This window comes from Coregonus lavaretus, assembly GCF_964263955.1.
Source record: "Coregonus lavaretus genome assembly, chromosome: 38".
NCBI classification, from domain to species: Eukaryota; Metazoa; Chordata; class Actinopteri; order Salmoniformes; family Salmonidae; genus Coregonus; species Coregonus lavaretus.
In genome coordinates, this window is record NC_140025.1 from 23352287 (window position 1) to 23371034 (window position 18748).

Genomic DNA, 18748 nt, shown 5'->3' on the forward strand with positions numbered 1-18748 from the left:
AGAAGAATTGGAGAAACTCCCCAAATACAGGTGTGCCAAGCTGTCACACCAAAGAAGACTTGAGGTTGTAATTGCTGTCAAAGGTGCGTCAACAAAGTACTGAGTAAAGGGTCTGAATACTTACACTACCAGGCAAAGGTTTGGACACACCTACACATTCAAGTTTTTTTCTTTATTTTTACAATTTCTTATATTGTAGAATAATAGTGAAGACAGGGAGGGGGGGGGGGGGGGGGGGTGGGGGTGGGGGGGGGGGTGGGGGGGGTATACAGAAGATGGTAAAAGACCAAGGCCATATTATGGCAAGAACAGCTCAAATAAGCAAAGAGAAATGATAGTCCATCATTACTTTAAGACATGAAGGTCAGTCAATACGGAAAATGTCAAGAACTTTGAAAGTTTATTCAAGTACAGTCGCAAAAACCATCAAGCGCTACGATGAAACTGGCTCTCATGAGGACCGCCACAGGAATGGAAGACCCAGAGTTACCTCTGTTGCGGAGGATAAGTTCATTAGTGACCAGCCTCTGAATTTGCAGCCCAAATAAATGCTTCACATAGTTCAAGTAACAGACACATCTCAACATCAACTGTTCAGAGGGGACTGTGTGAATCAGGCCTTCATGGTTGAATTGCTGCAAAGAAACCACTACTAAAGGACATCAATAAGAAGAACAGACCTGCTTGGGCCAAGAAATACAAGCAATGGACATTAGACCGGTGGAAATGTGTCCTTTGGTCTGGAGTCCAAATTGGAGCAGTGTCTTTGTGAGATGCGGTGTGGGTGAACGGATGATCTCCACATGTGTAGTTCCCACCGTAAAGCATGGAGGAGGAGGTGTTATGGTGTGGGGGTGCTTTGCTGGTGACACTGCCTGTGATTTATTTAGAATTCAAGGCACACTTAACCAGCATGGGTACCACAGCATTCTGCAGTGATACGCCATCCCATCTGGTTTGGGCTTAGAGGGACTGTCATTTGTTTTTCAACAGGACAATGACCCAACACACCTCCAGGCTGTTTAAGGGCTATTTTACCAAGAAGGAGAGTGATGGAGTGCTGCATGACCTGGCCTCCACAATCCCCCATCCTCAACCCAATTGAGATGGTTTGGGATGAGTCGGATGGCAGAATGTAGGAAAAGCAGCCAACAAGTTCTCAGCATATTTGGGAGCTCCTTCAAGACTGTTGGAAAATTATTCTAGGTGAAGCTGGTTGAGAGAATGCCAAGAGTGTGCAAAGCTGTCATCAAGGCAAAGGGTGGCTTTTTTAAGAATCTCAAATATAAAATATATTTGGATTTATTTAACACTTTTTTTGGTTACTACATGATTCCATATATGTTATTTCATAGTTTCGATGTCTTCATTATTATTCTACAATGTAAAAAATAGTAAAAATAAAGAAAAACCCTTGAATGAGTAGGTGTGGCCAAACCTTTGACAGGTACTGTATGTGTGAAATTTGTTTCGATTTAGAATGGACCATTATCATGCACCTGTCTCGAAACAGGGGCAACGGGAAAAAAGGCATGTCATCTATGCACTTAAATGCGAATGTAGGATGCTTTTCCCGTGATTAATTTTCATGCCAGCCAGGTAGGCTGTACTTACTCCTGTTGTAAAGATAAGCAATGCGCTTAATATTAGGAAAGTTGAGAGATAAATAATGTAAGCCTATAGAAAGCTGATGGCCTCTACTAAAAAGAGGAGGATACCATCACTCTGTTTTCTTCCGCAGTTGCATAGCCTATAGAAATGTTCTATTAGATTTTCGAAGTGATTAGAGGGACAATAGAGTGCTGAGTACCAGGCAGTTAGCAAGTTTGGTAGGCTACTAACACAAATATACCAATTTATAAAAAAAAAGAACTATTTCTGGAAGAAAAGTTAGGTCACACATCCAGCTTACAAAAATATATGGAAACGTCTGCTCTACTCAAAATTACAACCAACTAATTGCAGCATTACCGTAAAAATGGAAGAGACAAGTGGAAGGGGGAGAAAGTAAGGAACTTGTCTGTCGGCCCTGCATTAAAGACAGAAATTGGCTAAAGAAAATTGTGATAAATATAAAAGTATACCAGTTTCATTTAAGGACCAAAAAATTTACAGCTATGCCAAATAGATTGCAAAATAGCTGGGAAGAGATTTTCGATGTACCGATTCCATGGCAGCTGGTTTATGAACTGTTGAAGCCTCCTGCAGCTCAGTTGGTAGAGCATGGCGCTTGCAATGCCAGGGTTGTGGGTTCGATTCCCACGGGGGGCCAGTATGAAAAATGTATGCACTCACTTACTGTAAATGACTAAAATGTAAAAATTTAATACACAAGCTGGATTCAAAACTTAGTTTTTCAATTTAAATTATTAGATGAAATTCTTGTAACCAATAGAATGTTATATACAGTGCATTCGGAAAGTATTCAGACCCCTTGACTTTTGTTACATTACAGCCTTATTTTAAAATTGATTCAATCGTTTTTTCCACCTCATCAATATACACACAATACCCCATAATGACAAAGCAAAAACAGGGTTTTAGACATTTTTGCAAAGGTATGACAAATAAAAAACTGATATCACATTTACATAAGTATTTATACTTTTTACTCAGTACTTTGTTGAAGCACCTTTGGCGGGAGGCGAATTGGAGATGGTTGAGTGTGTCGGGGAGGAAGGAAGTGATATGGTCTTTGACTAGCCTCCCGAAGCACTTCATGATGACTGAAGCTAGTGCTACTGGTCGGTAGTCATTCAGTTGTTACTGTCCCTTTCTTGCGTGCAGGGATGATAGTGGACATATTGAAGCAGGTGGGTATAGAGGCCTGAGCTAGGTAGAGATTGAAAATGTCAGAACACAACAGCCAGCTGGTTTGCACATAACAATTTTGTTAACGGTCTTGTGCAAGTTTTAAATGAACACAATACAGTGGAGGCTGCTTAGGGGACATGGTTTCCATGTGCTTGATGGCATTCCAATGACTCCATTCCAGCCATTGTTATGAGCTGTCGTCCCCTCAGCAGCCTCCACTGACACAATACCTGTTAGCAAAGGTGTCAGCTAGAGATGACGTGCAGGAGCTTGCAAGGATTTGTGGTGTTGCATGATGTCTACTTGTCTCAAATCTGAGAGTAAATAGAGGCAAATATATTAATCAAAGTCACCTTGTCTGAGAGAGATTTAGATGGTTATCAAAATGTCACGCCAGGGTAAGCCTACACCAAACACAGCACTTATTTGAAGTGTTTCTAAAATCTCCTATGGGAAAAATGAATGGTGGAAAAAAGGATTGACACCTCCACTGTGGGGCTCTATAACAAAGGGGTTGAATACTTATTGACTCGACATTTCAGCTTTTCATTTTAAATTAGTTTGTAAAAAATGTATAAAACATAATTCCACTGACATTATGGGGTATTGTGTGTGTGTGTGTAGGCCAGTGACGACAAATCGAAATTTTTCAGGCTATATCACAACACAATGTGGGAAAAATCTAGAGGGGTGTGAATGCTTTCTGAAGTTGGTTTCTAATTGTGGCCCGTCTACCGTGGCTCCCTGGTGAAAGTGGATGCCCCCTCCGCTCCTCCCCACCCTAGCCCACACAGCCTGTCCCCTGAGCGCTGAAAGACGAGTCCACGGTGAAATGTCAAACCCTCACCCTGTGTGTGTTCTGCTTAAGCCTGAATGATGAGGCGTGAAAGTTGAATAACGCGATCCATATCCTACACACGCACGGCACTCCCAGATGGATTGATGGATGGCGGGAGACAGAATGAGCGGGACCGCCCCTATTCTGGTGCTCCCCGCTAGCGGGTTTACCCACATGTCCTCCAGGAACTGATTGATTCTGGTGACACTGTTGTCGGCAGTGCGAACCGGATACCCCAGCGCAGGCGGATGCCAAGGAGGACTCCACCTCCACCCCTAACGCTTCGCCATTCTCTCTTTCACCACCATCTATCTCTCCCCCCGCAGCTTTCTCGTTGCCGGAGGGGCTCCACAAGGCTGGGCGTTCAGCCCTGCACACATTTTCAGATAATCATGTACCCCCATGAAACGCTAATTGTATTTCCAAAGCTGCTTGTGGTTCTCGTGAGGTTATAGGACACTGTGTTGTGTCTAGGTTCAAACAGGGTGGGATTCAGCCTGCAGAGTGTGCTAAGATCAGGCCTCTCTAGAGAGTCAGGTTCTGGTCTAGCAGAAGGCTGTGGGCATAAGGGTTCATTAAGAACCTACTATTAGACTTGCAATCGAGATTTTCACACTTGATACAACTATGAGTTTAACTGAATTAAATAATAACATTTTTACATTGAAGGACTCAGTCAAGGGATACAATTAAAACATTAAAAGCAAATAGACTACTTCAAACCTCAATGGACATATGTATAAGAAATAATACACAACCATCAAGGAAAGAAACATGAACATTATTCTGTACTGTAAATATTATGCAGCTGAGCTATACTTTGCTGTGTTGGCTCCTACAGGTGAGTCTGCTTTGAGTTAACAATTAGCCCCTAGCACTGATATCCTCGTATTTGGAGAAGCTTACTTTGAGTTTGAGTTATGGGTAGGCTACTTTCTCACAGATTCACTGCATTGTGTATCATGCCAACTCTCCAAAAATAGGTCCATCTCTCTGCACAGTCCTCATCCTTGCCTTGATAACTGTTAGGCTCCCCTTGCGCCCAGTACCTTGTGGTCAGTGGGGTGCCGTCCACCCATTTCCACATCGCTTCTTCGTTGAGATCCATAATCTTTTCCTCTGCCTCACCACTGTCAGTGGTGTCATAGATACTCAGACATCTCCACTACTTATGTCACTAAGTTACCCAAAACCCCCAAAATGGGGTGTACTCTTGCATGGGTCTCTGCTCAAATCATATCGAATTTTATTGCTTGAGTACACATATTTTGCAGATGTTATCGCTGGTGTAGCGAAATGCTTATGTTCCTAGCTCCAACAGTGCAGTAATACCTAACAATACAAAAGCTCTGTGTCTGTGACAGTACTGTCCAGTTATGGACTGTATTACCTATCTCCCTCAGTAAACAGGATGCTGTGATAGGAAGAAACAGACTTTGTGAGTGGCTGTGGCTGAGGTGCAGCCCTGCTCTGCAAAAAATAGCTTTGACCTTTTGAAAACAATGGCAAAATAAACGCTGGCTCTTTGAAAAAGGTCATCAGTGTGGTCGTCGGCTAAGTGTAACACTTCTCTGCAATGGTATTTTGACTTTCGATACAAACTCGGGCTTGAGCAGAGTTATTTTATATTTTTCCGCATTGAAGCAAATGTTCAAAATAACTGAAACTCATTCTTAAAAGCTAATTCTGTTCAATCGTATTCCAATATGCCTGTGACTTCACTTTCAGGGCTCTACAGTGCAACCATTTTTATTCACAAATGTGCCTAAATATTTTAATGACCAGTAGTTTTGTTATAATCTCTAAGTGGGGAGACAACTTGGTTTTGCAGCTTGCTAGCTGACTTCCTTGACTGCTGACGTTGATTGAGGAAACCACCAGTGTAATGGAAAGTAACAGTTTCCAGCAGTTAGCTAGCTAATGTTAGCTGCTAGCAATCATGGCGAACTACTTAGCTAGCCAAAGAACGAAGAATGCCAGGTAAAAAATCAAAGTGATGGACAGAAACAACTCTCATTTGTGAAATAATCAGTCTGTGTTTATTGCTGTTACAGTGCCTTCAGAAAGTATTCATACCCCTTGACTTATTCCACATTTTCTTACAGCCTGAATTCAAAATGGATTAAATAGATTTTCTCTCCAATCTATACACAATATCCCATAATGACAAAGTGAAAACATGTTTTTAGAAATGTTAGAAAATATATTGAAAATGTAATACAGAAATCTCTCATTTACGTAACTATTCACACCCCCTTTGCTATGACACTCCAAATTGAGCTCAGGTGTATCCCATTTCCTTTTATTATCTTTGAGATGTCACTACAACTTGATTGGAGTACACCTGTGGCCAATTCAATTGTTTGGACATGATTTAGAAAGAAACACACCTGTCTATAGAAGGTCCCACAGTTGACAGTGCATGTCAGAACAGAAACTATACCATGAAGTCCAAGGAACTGTCTGTAAATCTCCAAGATAATTGTGGTGAGGCATATATCTGGGGAAGGGTATAAACAATTTCTAGAGTGTTGAAAGTTTCCAAGAGCACAGTGTTTTCCATCATTGGGAAAATGAACAAATATGGAACTACCCAGACTCTGCCTACAGCTGGCTCTTCGACCAAACTGAGCAACTGGGCAAGAAGGACCTTGGTCAGGGAGGTGAAGAACTCAATGACCACTCTGACAGAACTACAGAGTTCTTTGGCTGAGATGGGAGAACCTGCAGAAAGGACAACAGTCTCTACAGCACTTCACCAATCTGGGCTTTATGGGAGAGTGGCCAAATGGAAATCACTCCTGAGAAAAAGGCACATGACAGCATGCTTGGAGTTTGCAAAAAGGCACATGAAAGACTGAGATCTGTGGTCTGATGAGACAAAAATGGAACTGTTTGGCCTTAATGGCTATGTCTGGAGAAAACCAGGCACAGCTCATCCACCCGTCTAACACCATCCCTACCGTGAAGCATGGTGGTGGCAGCATCATTCTATGGGGATGCTTTTCAGCGGAAGGGACTCGGAGACTGGTAAGGATAGAGGGAACAATGAATAGAGCCAAATACAGGCAAGTCCTTGATGAGAACCTGCTTCAGAGTGCAAACAATCTTAGACTGGGGCGAAGATTTACATTCCAACAGGACAATGACACCAAGCATACAGCCAAAGCAATGCTGGAATGGCTTCAGAACAAGAATGTGAAAGTCCTTGAGCGGCCCAGACAAAGTCCAGACTTGAATCCCATTTAAAATCTGTGGAAAGACTTGATTGCTGTTCACCGCCGCTCCCCATCTAACTTAACCGAGCTTGAGAAAATCTGCAAGGAAGAATGGGAGAAAATCACCAAATCCAGATATGCAAAGCTGATAGACATACCCAAGATGACTCAAAGCTGTAATCGCCGCCAAAGGTGCTTCTACAAAATCTTTTTAATCTATTTTTAATTCAGGCTGTAACACAACAAAATGTGGAATAAGTGAAGGGGTATGAATACTTTCTGAAGGCACTAAGTACCCCAGTAGTTAGGTCATTTTGTCTTTGAAAACTCAGACATTGAACAGATACTTTAAATTCAGCAATACAGTGTCTCCAATGGATGTGTAAAAGTAAATGGGGGTACTTCAAACCTAAATTTACATTCATAAGAAATATTGGCTCCTACATGTGAGCCTGCGTTGACTTAGCAGTTAGCCTCTTAGCACTGATGGGTTTGGAGTTTCAGTTATTGATATGCTACTTTCTCACAGATCCAGAGGCGCAATTCACTGCATTGTGTATTATGCCAGCTCTCCGCTGGGTCAGAAATAAAAGTCCTTCGCTCCACACAGTCCTTTTCATTGCCCTGATAGCTGTTAGGCTCCTCTTGCGCCCAGTACCTTGTGGTCAGTGGGATGCCGTCCACCCATTGCCAGGTCCCTTCTTCATCTCGGTCAGTCAGACCCATCCAGAATCCCTTGTCAATGAATTCATGGATAAATACCTATTCCTCTCTGCTGTTTATGATCACCAGGTCTGAACCTCTTCTTAGACAGTCCTGTCTGCACTCCTCCCAGAATTTAGTATAAACACTACCCTCACCATAATGAGAGGTAGTAAAAACTGGAGCTGAAATATCTCCATCCATGTAGAGAATATTGCTCTAGCACAGAGCCCGTAACTGGTCTTTCTCAGCAAAGCAGTGGGTTTTAAAAATACTCGCCCCAAGAATCATTCCATTAAAGTGGACATGCATGCCTGTGATCCCAGCCAGTAGAAGAATACACAGCAACCCCAGACACACTGCAGCAGCTCTTTTAGCTGAGATCTCCAAAACGAGATCCTGTTCTACTGGTTGGCTCCTTGGGGTGTTTCCCTCTGTCTCAGTGCTGGGGTCAAGGCATCTGAGGCTGCCTGCACTGCTGTAGGTATTGACAAGATGTTGCTGTAGATGTTATTTACTCTCCTCTGCCTCACCACTGTCAAGGCTGTCTTTGTTGTCATAGATACTCTGACATCTCCATGTGCTACCTATGTCAAGCTGATTCAATCTAAATGTCTTTACTGCTCTATAATACTTGTCTCTTCTCTGAATGTGTGACATAACTGTGCAGTTAGGCACTCTGTTAAGGACTTCCTGTGTTGTACCAGGAAGAGAAAGTCTTCTATATATGTGACTAGCTGTAACACAGTTATTTTCAACTTGAGGTGGCCAGATCGCTCTTTTAAAAAAAGCATCAATATGAATATTATTTTATTTATTTTTTACAAACATTTCAGAATGTAAAGAAATCCAGAAAATCACATTGTAGGATTTTTTATGAATTTATTTGCAAATTATGGTGGAAAATAAGTCTTTGGTCACCTACAAACAAGCAAGATTTCTGGCTCTCACAGACCTGTAACTTCTTCTTTAAGAGGCTCCTCTGTCCTCCACTCGTTACCTGTATTAATGGCACCTGTTTGAACTTGTTATCAGTATAAAAGACACCGGTCCACAACCTCAAACAGTCACACTCCAAACTCCACTATGGCCAAGACCAAAGAGCTGTCAAAGGACACCAGAAACAAAATTGTAGACCTGCACCAGGCTGGGAAGACTGAATCTGCAATAGGTAAGCAGCTTGGTTTGAAGAAATCAACTGTGGGAGCAATTATTAGGAAATGGAAGACATACAAGACCACTGATAATCTCCCTCGATCTGGGGCTCCACGCAAGATCTCACCCCGTGGGGTCAAAATGATCATTATTATTTGTAAGTCGCTCTGGATAAGAGCGTCTGCTAAATGACGTAAATGTAAATCACAAGAACGGTGAGCAAAAATCCCAGAACCACATGGGGGGACCTAGTGAATGACCTGCAGAGAGCTGGGACCAAAGTAACAAAGCCTACCATCAATAACACACTACGCCGCCAGGGACTCAAATCCTGCAGTGCCAGACGTGTCCCCCTGCTTAAGCCAGTACATGTCCAGGCCCGTCTGAAGTTTGCTAGAGTGCATTTGGATGATCCAGAAGAGGATTGGGAGAATGTCATATGGTCAGATGAAATCAAAATATAACTTTTTGGTAAAAACTCAACTCGTCGTGTTTGGAGGACAAAGAATGCTGAGTTGCATCCAAAGAACACCATACCTACTGTGAAGCATGGGGGTGGAAACATCATGCTTTGGGGCTCTTTTTCTGCAAAGGGACCAGGACGACTGATCCGTGTAAAGGAAAGAATGAATGGGGCCATGTATCGTGAGATTTTGAGTGAAAACCTCTTTCCATCAGCAAGGGCATTGAAGATGAAACGTGGCTGGGTCTTTCAGCATGACAATGATCCCAAACACACCGCCCGGGCAACGAAGGAGTGGCTTCGTAAGAAGCATTTCAAGGTCCTGGAGTGGACTAGCCAGTCTCCAGATCTCAACCCCATAGAAAATCTTTGGAGGGAGTTAAAAGTCCGTGTTGCCCAGCGACAGCCCCAAAACATCACTGCTCTAGAGGAGATCTGCATGGAGGAATGGGCCAAAATACCAGCAACAGTGTGTGAAAACCTTGTGAAGACTTACAGAAAACGTTTGACCTGTGTCATTGCCAACAAAGGGTATATAACAAAGTATTGAGAAACTTTTGTTATTGACCAAATACTTATTTTCCACCATAATTTGCAAATAAATTCATAAAAAATCCTACAATGTGATTTTCAGGAAAAAAAAAATCTCATTTTGTCTGTCATAGTTGACATGTACCTATGATGAAAATTTACAGACGCCTCTCATCTTTTTAAGTGGGAGAACTTGCACAATTGGTGGCTGACTAAATACTTTTTTTCCCCACTGTATGTGTTAAATTGAATGTATTTATTTTTAACATTGAAGGATTCAGTCAAGGGGTACAATTCAAACATTAAAAGCAAATAGAGTACTTCAAATGACATTGATAAGAAATCCATACAAACCATTAGGAAAACTAAACATTATCAGCACTCAATACATTTTAAGAAATGCAGCTGAGCCATAAATTGCTGGCTTGGTTCCTACAGGTGAGTCTGCTTTGAGTTAGCCACTAGCATGGATGCCCTCGTATTTTGAGAAGCCAACTTAGAACTTTTATGTAGATTTTGAGTTATGGATTGGCTACCATCTCACAGATCCAGAAGCGCAATTCACTGCATTCTTCTCTTGAGTAGAAAAATGGGTCCATCACTCTGCACAGTCCTCATCCTTGCCTTGATAACTCAGGTTCTCCTCTTGACCAGTACCCTGTAGACAGAGGTGTGTCGTCCACCCATGTTTATGATCACCAGGTCTGCTTTCCTCCCAGGATTTGGTCTCAAACTGGAGCTAAAATGTCTCCATCCCAGTTTCTCTAGCCCAGAGAGCTTTTCTTGTAGACTGACAATCACTTTATTATAGTGGACACTCAGGCCTATGATCTCAGCCAGAAGGACAACAGCCCCAGCAACTCTGGACGGTCTGGAGTGCTGATCTCCTGCTCAGCTCCTTGGGGTGTTGCCCATTGTCTCAGTGCTGGGATCATGACCCTTGCGGGTGCCTGCACTGCTGTAGACATTGACAAGATGTCTACAGCATCTTGCTGTATATATTCATATTGACTCTCTTCTGCCTCATCCCTGTCAGTGCTGCCTTTGTTGTCATAGATACTCTGACCTCTCCATCTCCATGTACTACCTATGTCCTTCTGATTCAACCAGAATGTCTTTACTGCTGTCTAATACATGTCTCTGCCATGTGTCTGTGACAGTTCTGTTTAGCTAGGGACGCAGTTAGGGACTTTCTGCCAGACCAGGAAGAGAAGGGCTTCTATATATGTGACTGGCTGTAGCGCAGTTATTTTAACTTGAGGCGTCCAGATTGCTCCGCCAAAAAAGCATGAGGCGTGTTCCTTCGGTTGAGGAGTGGGCCTAGCACATTTACATAATTTGAAAATTATGGCAAAAAATACGCTAGTTCTGTACACACATTGTAACTGCCTGAGTGAGACTTCTAACATCTATCCAGCATGTGGTTCTTCAATTGACCCAATAGGGTTTAAAAAATAAACTGTTATCTTTGCTGTCAAAGGCAACATTTACTTTTATTATAATGAACAAAAATATAAACGCAACATGTAAAGTGTTGGTCCCATGTTTCATGAGCTGAGACATTTTCCATACACACAAAAACCTTATCTCATTTTGTGCACATATATTTACATCCCTGTTAGTGAGCATTTCTCCTTTGCCAAGATATTCCATCCACCTGACAGGTGTGGCATATCAAGAAGCTGATTAAACAGCATGATTATTACACAGGTGCCCCTTGTGCTGGGGACAATAAAAGGCCACTCTAAAATGTGCAGCTTTGTCACACAACACAATGCCACAGATGTCTCAAGTTTTGAGGGAGTGTGCAATTGTCATGCTGACTGCAGGAATGTCCACCAGAGCTGTTGCCAGATAATTTTATGTTCATTTCTCTACCATAAGCTGCCTCCAACGTCGTTTTAGAGAATTTGGCAGTACGTCCAACCGGCCTCAAATTCGCATACCACGTGTAACCACGCCAGCCCAGTACCTCCACATGCGGCAGCTTCACCTGGGGGATCGTCTGAGACCAGCCACCCGTACAGCTGATTAAACTGTGGGTTTGCACAACCAAAGAATATCTGCATAACGTGTCAGAAATCGTCTCGGGAAGCTCATCTGCATGCTCGTCGTCCTCACCAGGTTCTTGACCTGACTGCAGTTCGGCGTCGTAATCGACTTCAGTTGGCAAATGCACGCTGGAGAAGTGTGCTCTTCAGCGTTTCAACTGTACCGGGTAGATGGCAGACAGAGATCCTGAGGCCTATTGATGTGCCAATAATCCACTGCCATCACCTCATGTTTCAGCATGATAATGCCCCATGTTGCAAGGATCTGTACACAATTCCTGGAAGCTGAAAATGTCCCAGTACTTCCATGGCCTGCATACTCCCCAGACATGTCACCCATTGAGAATGTTTGGGATGCTCTGGATCGACGTGTACGACAGCGTGTTCCAATTCCCGACAATATCCAGCAACTTCGCACAGCCATTGAAGAGGAGTGGGACAACTTTCCATAGGCCACAATCAATGCCTGATGAACTCTATGCGAAGAGATGTTGCGCTGCATGAGGCAAATGGTGGTCACACCAGATACTGACTGGTTTTCTGATCCACGCCCCTACTTTTTTTTTTTTTTACTATCTGTATTCCCAGGCATGTGAAATCCATAGGTTAGGGCCTAATTTATTTATTTCAATTGACTGATTCCCTTATATGAACTGCAACTCATTAAAATCTTTGAAATTTTTGCGTTTTATATTTTTGTTCAGTGTAGGTGAAACTCAGAGCAGATTACTTTTAAAAGCCTGTATCAGTCAACATGCTCATGTCCATTTTTAACCTGAATTTCAGTTCTTAAAGCTCGACTAGCTTCAGCAGTTTTTAATTGATCTACACCGCTGCTTGTCTTAACTTGCCATCCTTTTAGCAGCATCAGAGAAATCAAGGATCGGTAAACAACTCCCTTGTAAAGCACCGCAACGCTTGCCATTATTGCCAGGGACAACATTTACACACACAGGCGCTATGGATATACTGTAATCTTTGTTATAAATTCAGGGTTTAGAGTTAAGACTGACAAGTGCTTTGTTTGGTTTCTATGGTCTAAGTGCTATGATAGTGTGGTGCTTTGTAAAGAATAGAGTTCAGATAAAGTTGGCCCTTGTCTTTCAGCTTCAATACTATTGCTTAAGTCAAATGTTGTTGTTTTTTCCTAGACCAGCATCAAATCTGTTAGTAATTTGTGTGGACATAAACCTTGACTTATGCTTACTTACGTTAAACATTTATGCTTACTTAAACACTTGAGCATTTTATGCTTACTTTTATTTATTTGCACGTACAACTTTTTCTTGTAAATTTGAGTTGCCAGTGAAATCCTGTTGAGCAAGCAAAAGCGGGGAAATGGTATTTGCAATTCAAAGTGCGGCCTCTGACATGTCAAGTTTGTTCCCCATAACCAGTTTTTGTTTTGTTTTTGTATCCTTTCTCTTACATGAGAGGACTCACTCATTGTTACTCATTTTACCATTTCCCAAATTGCCTTTGTGATTAAACCTGTGTAAGTACGTTGACTTGGACATAGTTACTGTATGTATTCTTTGGTCTCATGGGTTTGGACAATAAGTTAATGTAGTTTAAGAGAGCGAAACTGTAGAGCTCTGTCCTTTTCCTGATGGAGCCGTATTGAGTTCTTGTTCTTTGGGGACAAAGGCCTGTGACTTGCGTGACAAACAAAAAAAGGCCACAGATATGAAATTAGATTTTATTTATTTCAAATGACTGTTGCATTCGTTGCTACAGCAATAGGTACAAATCAAAGTTACCCCCTGCCTCTACTCGCTGATCCGAAGCAAGATTTCCTTTCTCATCTAGTAACCACTCAGCATATCATCACTGGTGTCGAAAATCTGATCCAGGAACAGCTCCTTCGAGGGCATCTTTTCCCTGGAGATGGAGGTGTTACTTGGCTTCCAGCGAACAATGTGGCTTTGGCCAAGCTAATGTGGCCCAGCTCCCCCCTTGGCTGGCGCTCCCGTGCCCCTCTGCCAAGAAATTGGAGCCCCAGCGCTGCACTCTCTCCTCGGCGCTAGGCTAGGTAGCGTGTTACACTGATTTAGCAGATTGACCTGTCAACTCCCCCGAGCCATGGCTATTCACAAAGGGCTGTAATGGATGGGGCACACAGTGTAACTCTCACTTTGGAATTGAAAGTGGTTTGTGTGCGCTTGAGGTGATGGATTGGCTTGGACAGCGGCGTCAGGGCTGGGGAGTCGGACTGCGGGAGGGATTTCTCTGGTCAGAGCATTGAAAAAGAAACGCACTCCCCCGAAGGGCTCAACTCCAATTCAATTAAAACTGGCACTGTAGTGTTTGCGTAGTAGTGTGTAAACGTACCTTTGTTTCCTGTAGTCAAGTGATATGTAAGAATATTCAATTAATTGCATCGACTCTTTCGAATGAGAGGCTGGTTTCCTGGACCCAGATTACTCCTGGACTAAAATGCATGCTCAATGGCAAATTTATCTCGAAAGGGTTTGTTAAGTCCAGGAGTAGGCTCTGGGTCATGGATACCTACCCTCAATATCTGATCAGTTTTTGGTCTTTGTCTAACATTGCAGACAGTTGCATAAGTACAGTACCTGTGTGTTGATGGTGGGTTTGTGTCTTGCAGGAAAGTCCAATGTCACAGCTAAAGAGGCAGTGTCCAGATGGACAGGTGAGTCAACTGAAAGACAAACCTCACACACACACACACACACACACAAGAAATCCAGACAAACACAAGTTTTCTTCCCATGACCTTTTTTTGAGTCGTGTAGGAAGAGGCACAAAACCGTTTCAAAGGGGTATTTCTCTAGGAATCCCATTCTGTGATGACAAAGCTCTTGTTTGCCATCACAGAAAACACCTGAAGGTTCTGAAAACACACAGTACCTACTAACTGCAGCCCTAAGCACTCCCCATTGTGGCCTGTGTCAACTCCCCGCATACACTGCACAGGCTCCCTGTGCACTACATTTTTTACATTTTTAGTCATTTAGCAGACGCTCTTATCCAGAGCGACTTTATTTTATTTTTTATTTATTTTACCTTTATTTAACTAGGCAAGTCAGTTAAGAACACATTCTTATTTACAATGACTGCCTACACCGGCCAAACCCGGACGACGCTGGGCCAATTGTGCGCCGCCCTATGGGACTCCCAATCATGGCCGGTTGTGATACAGCCTGGAATCGAACCAGGGGGTCTGTAGTGACTCCTCAAGCACTGAGATGCAGTGCCTTAGACTTACAGTTAGTGAGTGCATACCTTTTTCATACTGGCCCCCCGTGGGAAACGAACCCACAACCCTGGCGTGGCAAGCACCATGCTCTACCAACTGAGCTACGTGACCCCGGCGGTAACCTGGGGCGACCAGTGATCTCAGGGTGATTATGGTCGTGGGGAGGGACTACAGGGAGTTAGGTGCTACTAGGTGGTGTTTAGTGAGGAGCAGGGTTAGTGTTTACATACCAGCTATCGTGTTGCAGTGGATAACTCACCTTAATCTATGGCCCTTTCTCACTGGGTGAACACACACACAGGCTTTCCCTCTCACGATCACACACAGCTTTGCATGCGCGCGCACACACACACACACACACACCAGGGTTCACACCACACCCACTCTGTAAATACAGTGTCATTACATAACGTTAGAGAGTGAATGTTATCCGGCCTGGGTTTATTGTTAAGCCTGACAAGTCACTTAAAGGTGCAATTAGACCTATCCGTTGATCCCGCGGGCCCCAGGGAGTGAAAGTGCTCTGCTAACCTTCTCATAAAGTATCAACTTTTACTCACAACAAATCTCTATTAGGCAACATTGAAGTCACGTCAGAATTCTTTAAATGTAAGTTATATTTGTTAATCTGTTTGATGAATGATAATGCGACGCATCGGAGTGAGAACACAACAATATGCGGTGATCCCATTGTTCTAATTTGACTGTATTTGTGAGTCAAATTAATTCATTTCACTGTTTCGAATGAATGAGATCAGTGAGAAACATGAGTTGTTAATAAAGTAGTTTTCTAATCATTGTATTTTTGTCTGCAGATAACGTCTTTGCCATCAAGTCGTGGGCCAAGAGGAAGTTTGGTTTTGACGACGGACGCATCGATAAAGCCTTCGGGATACCCGAAGACTTTGATTACATGGACTGAATGCACTATCTGTAATTTCTATGAGTTGTTTTTGTTAATTGAGTGACAGCCATTGCACACAGCGCAATGCAAGTCAAACATGTTACTTTATGTTGGAAGGACACTAAATCCACTCAGGCAAACACCCCCAAAAAACAGCCTTATGCTTTTTGTAGTTGACTCGGAGCAGCAGCCATTTTGGCGCTCGCTCAAGGCCCTCGCAGGTGCAAATGCTGCTTATGTGGAACCTGAGAAGGCGCTGTGCTAACCTTTTGGCTGTTCCATGTGGGGGGGGGGGCTGACTTTTGGGACACCTGTTTGCATGAAAATCGAGAGCCCAGAGTCGTTGTTGGAAATTAGCTGTGTACTGCACTTCGACCCCCCCCCCCCCCACACACACACACATCAAACACCCATGCAATGTTAAAAATCTGATCTTACGTGATTTAAACAGATGGAAATGAAACCAGCCACTCATGTTGTTTTTGCTCCCCCCACGTACCCTATCTCAATTTACTTTGACAAAAGACGCATCTGCCACTGTGGCACCAGGACTGACTGAACCTGCCTTATCTCATGTTTAAATCAAAGGAGAGAGAGGGAGAGGGTCGTTGTCGACAAAAGGTGCTTGGTGATTGACAATGCAGTGGCGTGGAGAGCGATGCAAGGAGCACCGAAGCACAAATAGAAGCGCCACTGAAATATCGTCAAGGAGGCTTTTCAGTGGGGATATGTTTAGAATTCACAAAATTTAGAAGAGCCATAAATTATAGCTCCCTGTAGCTTTATGGTCTTGTGGTTCTGTAGAGTCGAGACTGAGGTGTTCAGATTTTGTTGTTGAAAACATGATGGATGATCCGTTTGAATGGAGAGGTGAATGATTGGTAACATTGCATTAAAGTCTTTGTTATGTTTTATCTTAACTGTTGTATTTTCCACAGGCCTACGTGTACCTTAACTGATTTCATATGCCTTGAATTTCCAAGCAACAGGGTGAGCGCATCACCTTTAATTTTCTGTCAGAACTGGAATGTGGCGAAAACCTCTCAAACACAAAGGGCAGCATTTTTCTGCCGTACGCCGTGATTTATTCCAACGTGGTAAGAGCAGAAGGGGTATTGTTGTCGTGATCGGTCCAGAATTGTTTTTGTGTTTTTGCTGTCTTGAAGTATTTGACTGTTTTTGTCAAACTGCACAAACAATGGGTAGAATTTCTGTGCTCATGGAGTTGACTCTCCAGATGCCATTATACTACTAGGGGTATGAGAAGTATCCACACAGATCCTACCCATCTCTTCACTTTGTTCAAACTGTACATGTATTGTCACTGCACCCATTTACTGCTTTATCCTTATGTATGTTGTTCATGTATTTAAAAATGTTCATAATTCCATTCTTCCATTATAGCAGATTCAGCATTATTGTATATAGGGAAAGTGGGATATCTAGTCAGTTGTAAAACTGAATGCATTAATCTGAAATCTGTCTTGCGCATTTAACCAAACCCCTCTGAATCAGAGAGGTGCAAGGGGTGGCTTTATCGAAATCCACATAATCAGCGCCCGGGGGATCAGTTGTTGTTGGGGTTTAACTGCCTTGCTCAGGGGCAGAACGACAGGCTCTGAGATTCGATCCAGCAACCTTTCGGTTACTGGGACAACACTTCTACCAGCCATGCTACTGCTGCCCTGTATGACATGCTTACTACTATACTAATACTATACTGAACAAAAATATTAACTCAACATGTAAAGTGTTAGTTTCATGAGCTGAAATAAAAGATGCCAGAAATGTTCTATATGCACAAAAAGCTTATTTCTCAAATGTTGTGCACAAATTTGTTTACATCCCCGTTAGTGAGCACCTCTCCTTTGCCAAGATAATCCATCCAATTGACAGGTGTGGCATATCAAGAAGCTGATTAAACAGCATAATCATTACACAGGTGCACCTTGTGCTGGGGACAATAAAAGGCCACTCTAAAAAGGTGCAGCTTTGTCACACAACACAATGCCACAGATGTCTCAAGTTTTGAGGGAGTGTGCCATTGCCATGCTGACTGCAGGAATGTCTGTTGCCAGAGAATTGAATGTTAATTTCTCTACCCTAAGCTGCCTCCAACGTTGTTTTAGAGAATTTGGCAGTGTGTCCAACTGGCCTCACAACCGTAGACCACGTGTAACCACGGCAGCCCAGGACCTTCACATCTGGCTTCATCACCTGCAGTATTTCTGTCTGTAAAAAGTATTTCTGTCTGTAAAAAAGCCCTTTTGTGTGGAAAAACTCATCCTGATTGACTGAGCCTGGCTCCTCAGTTGGTGGACCTGGCTCCCAAGTGGGTGGGCCTATGCCCTCCCAGTCATGTGAAATCCATAGATTAGGGCCTAATGAATTTATTTAAATTGACTGATTTTCTTATAAATTGTAACTCAGTAAAATCATTGAAATTGTTGCATGTTGCATTTATTTTTGTTCAGTATACTTTACCTGAACCCTCTACCGACTACAGTGTGCAGATATTATTTCAAGCATAACATACCTAGTCTAAACATTCTTGGCCTGAACGTTTGAACAATGACACACCCACCACAGAAGAGTATTTGTGTGTGAACCTGCTTAGTATGTCCATTCTCATTCATGAGATTGACCCGAATGTACCAACTCCAAGTCTGCACACAAAAAAATTAAAGTTCACACCCTAGAGCTGTAGTTTCCAAAGTGTACTTAATTTACATATAGGCTATTGACTTTTATGTATGCCACTAATTGTCTACCAACCATTTTTTCTAACCCAACACTGGCCTATAGCACATGGCCTGTTTCAATGTTGAACTTGAATACTGTAATTGGTATTA

General features: G+C 42.8%; 1 protein-coding gene across 1 annotated transcript in view; it reads left to right on the forward strand.

The window, feature by feature from the left end:
- Positions 1–17689, forward strand: part of mnd1 (meiotic nuclear divisions 1 homolog) — a 36487-nt gene extending 18798 nt beyond the window's left edge. Inside the window, exons 7-8 of the mRNA XM_084155028.1 lie at positions 14381–14425; positions 15808–17689. Coding sequence (XP_084011154.1) covers positions 14381–14425; positions 15808–15914 — 152 coding nt within the window. The 3' untranslated portion in view covers positions 15915–17689. The remainder of the gene's footprint in view (positions 1–14380; positions 14426–15807) is intronic.
- Positions 17690–18748: the final 1059 nt, after the last annotated feature.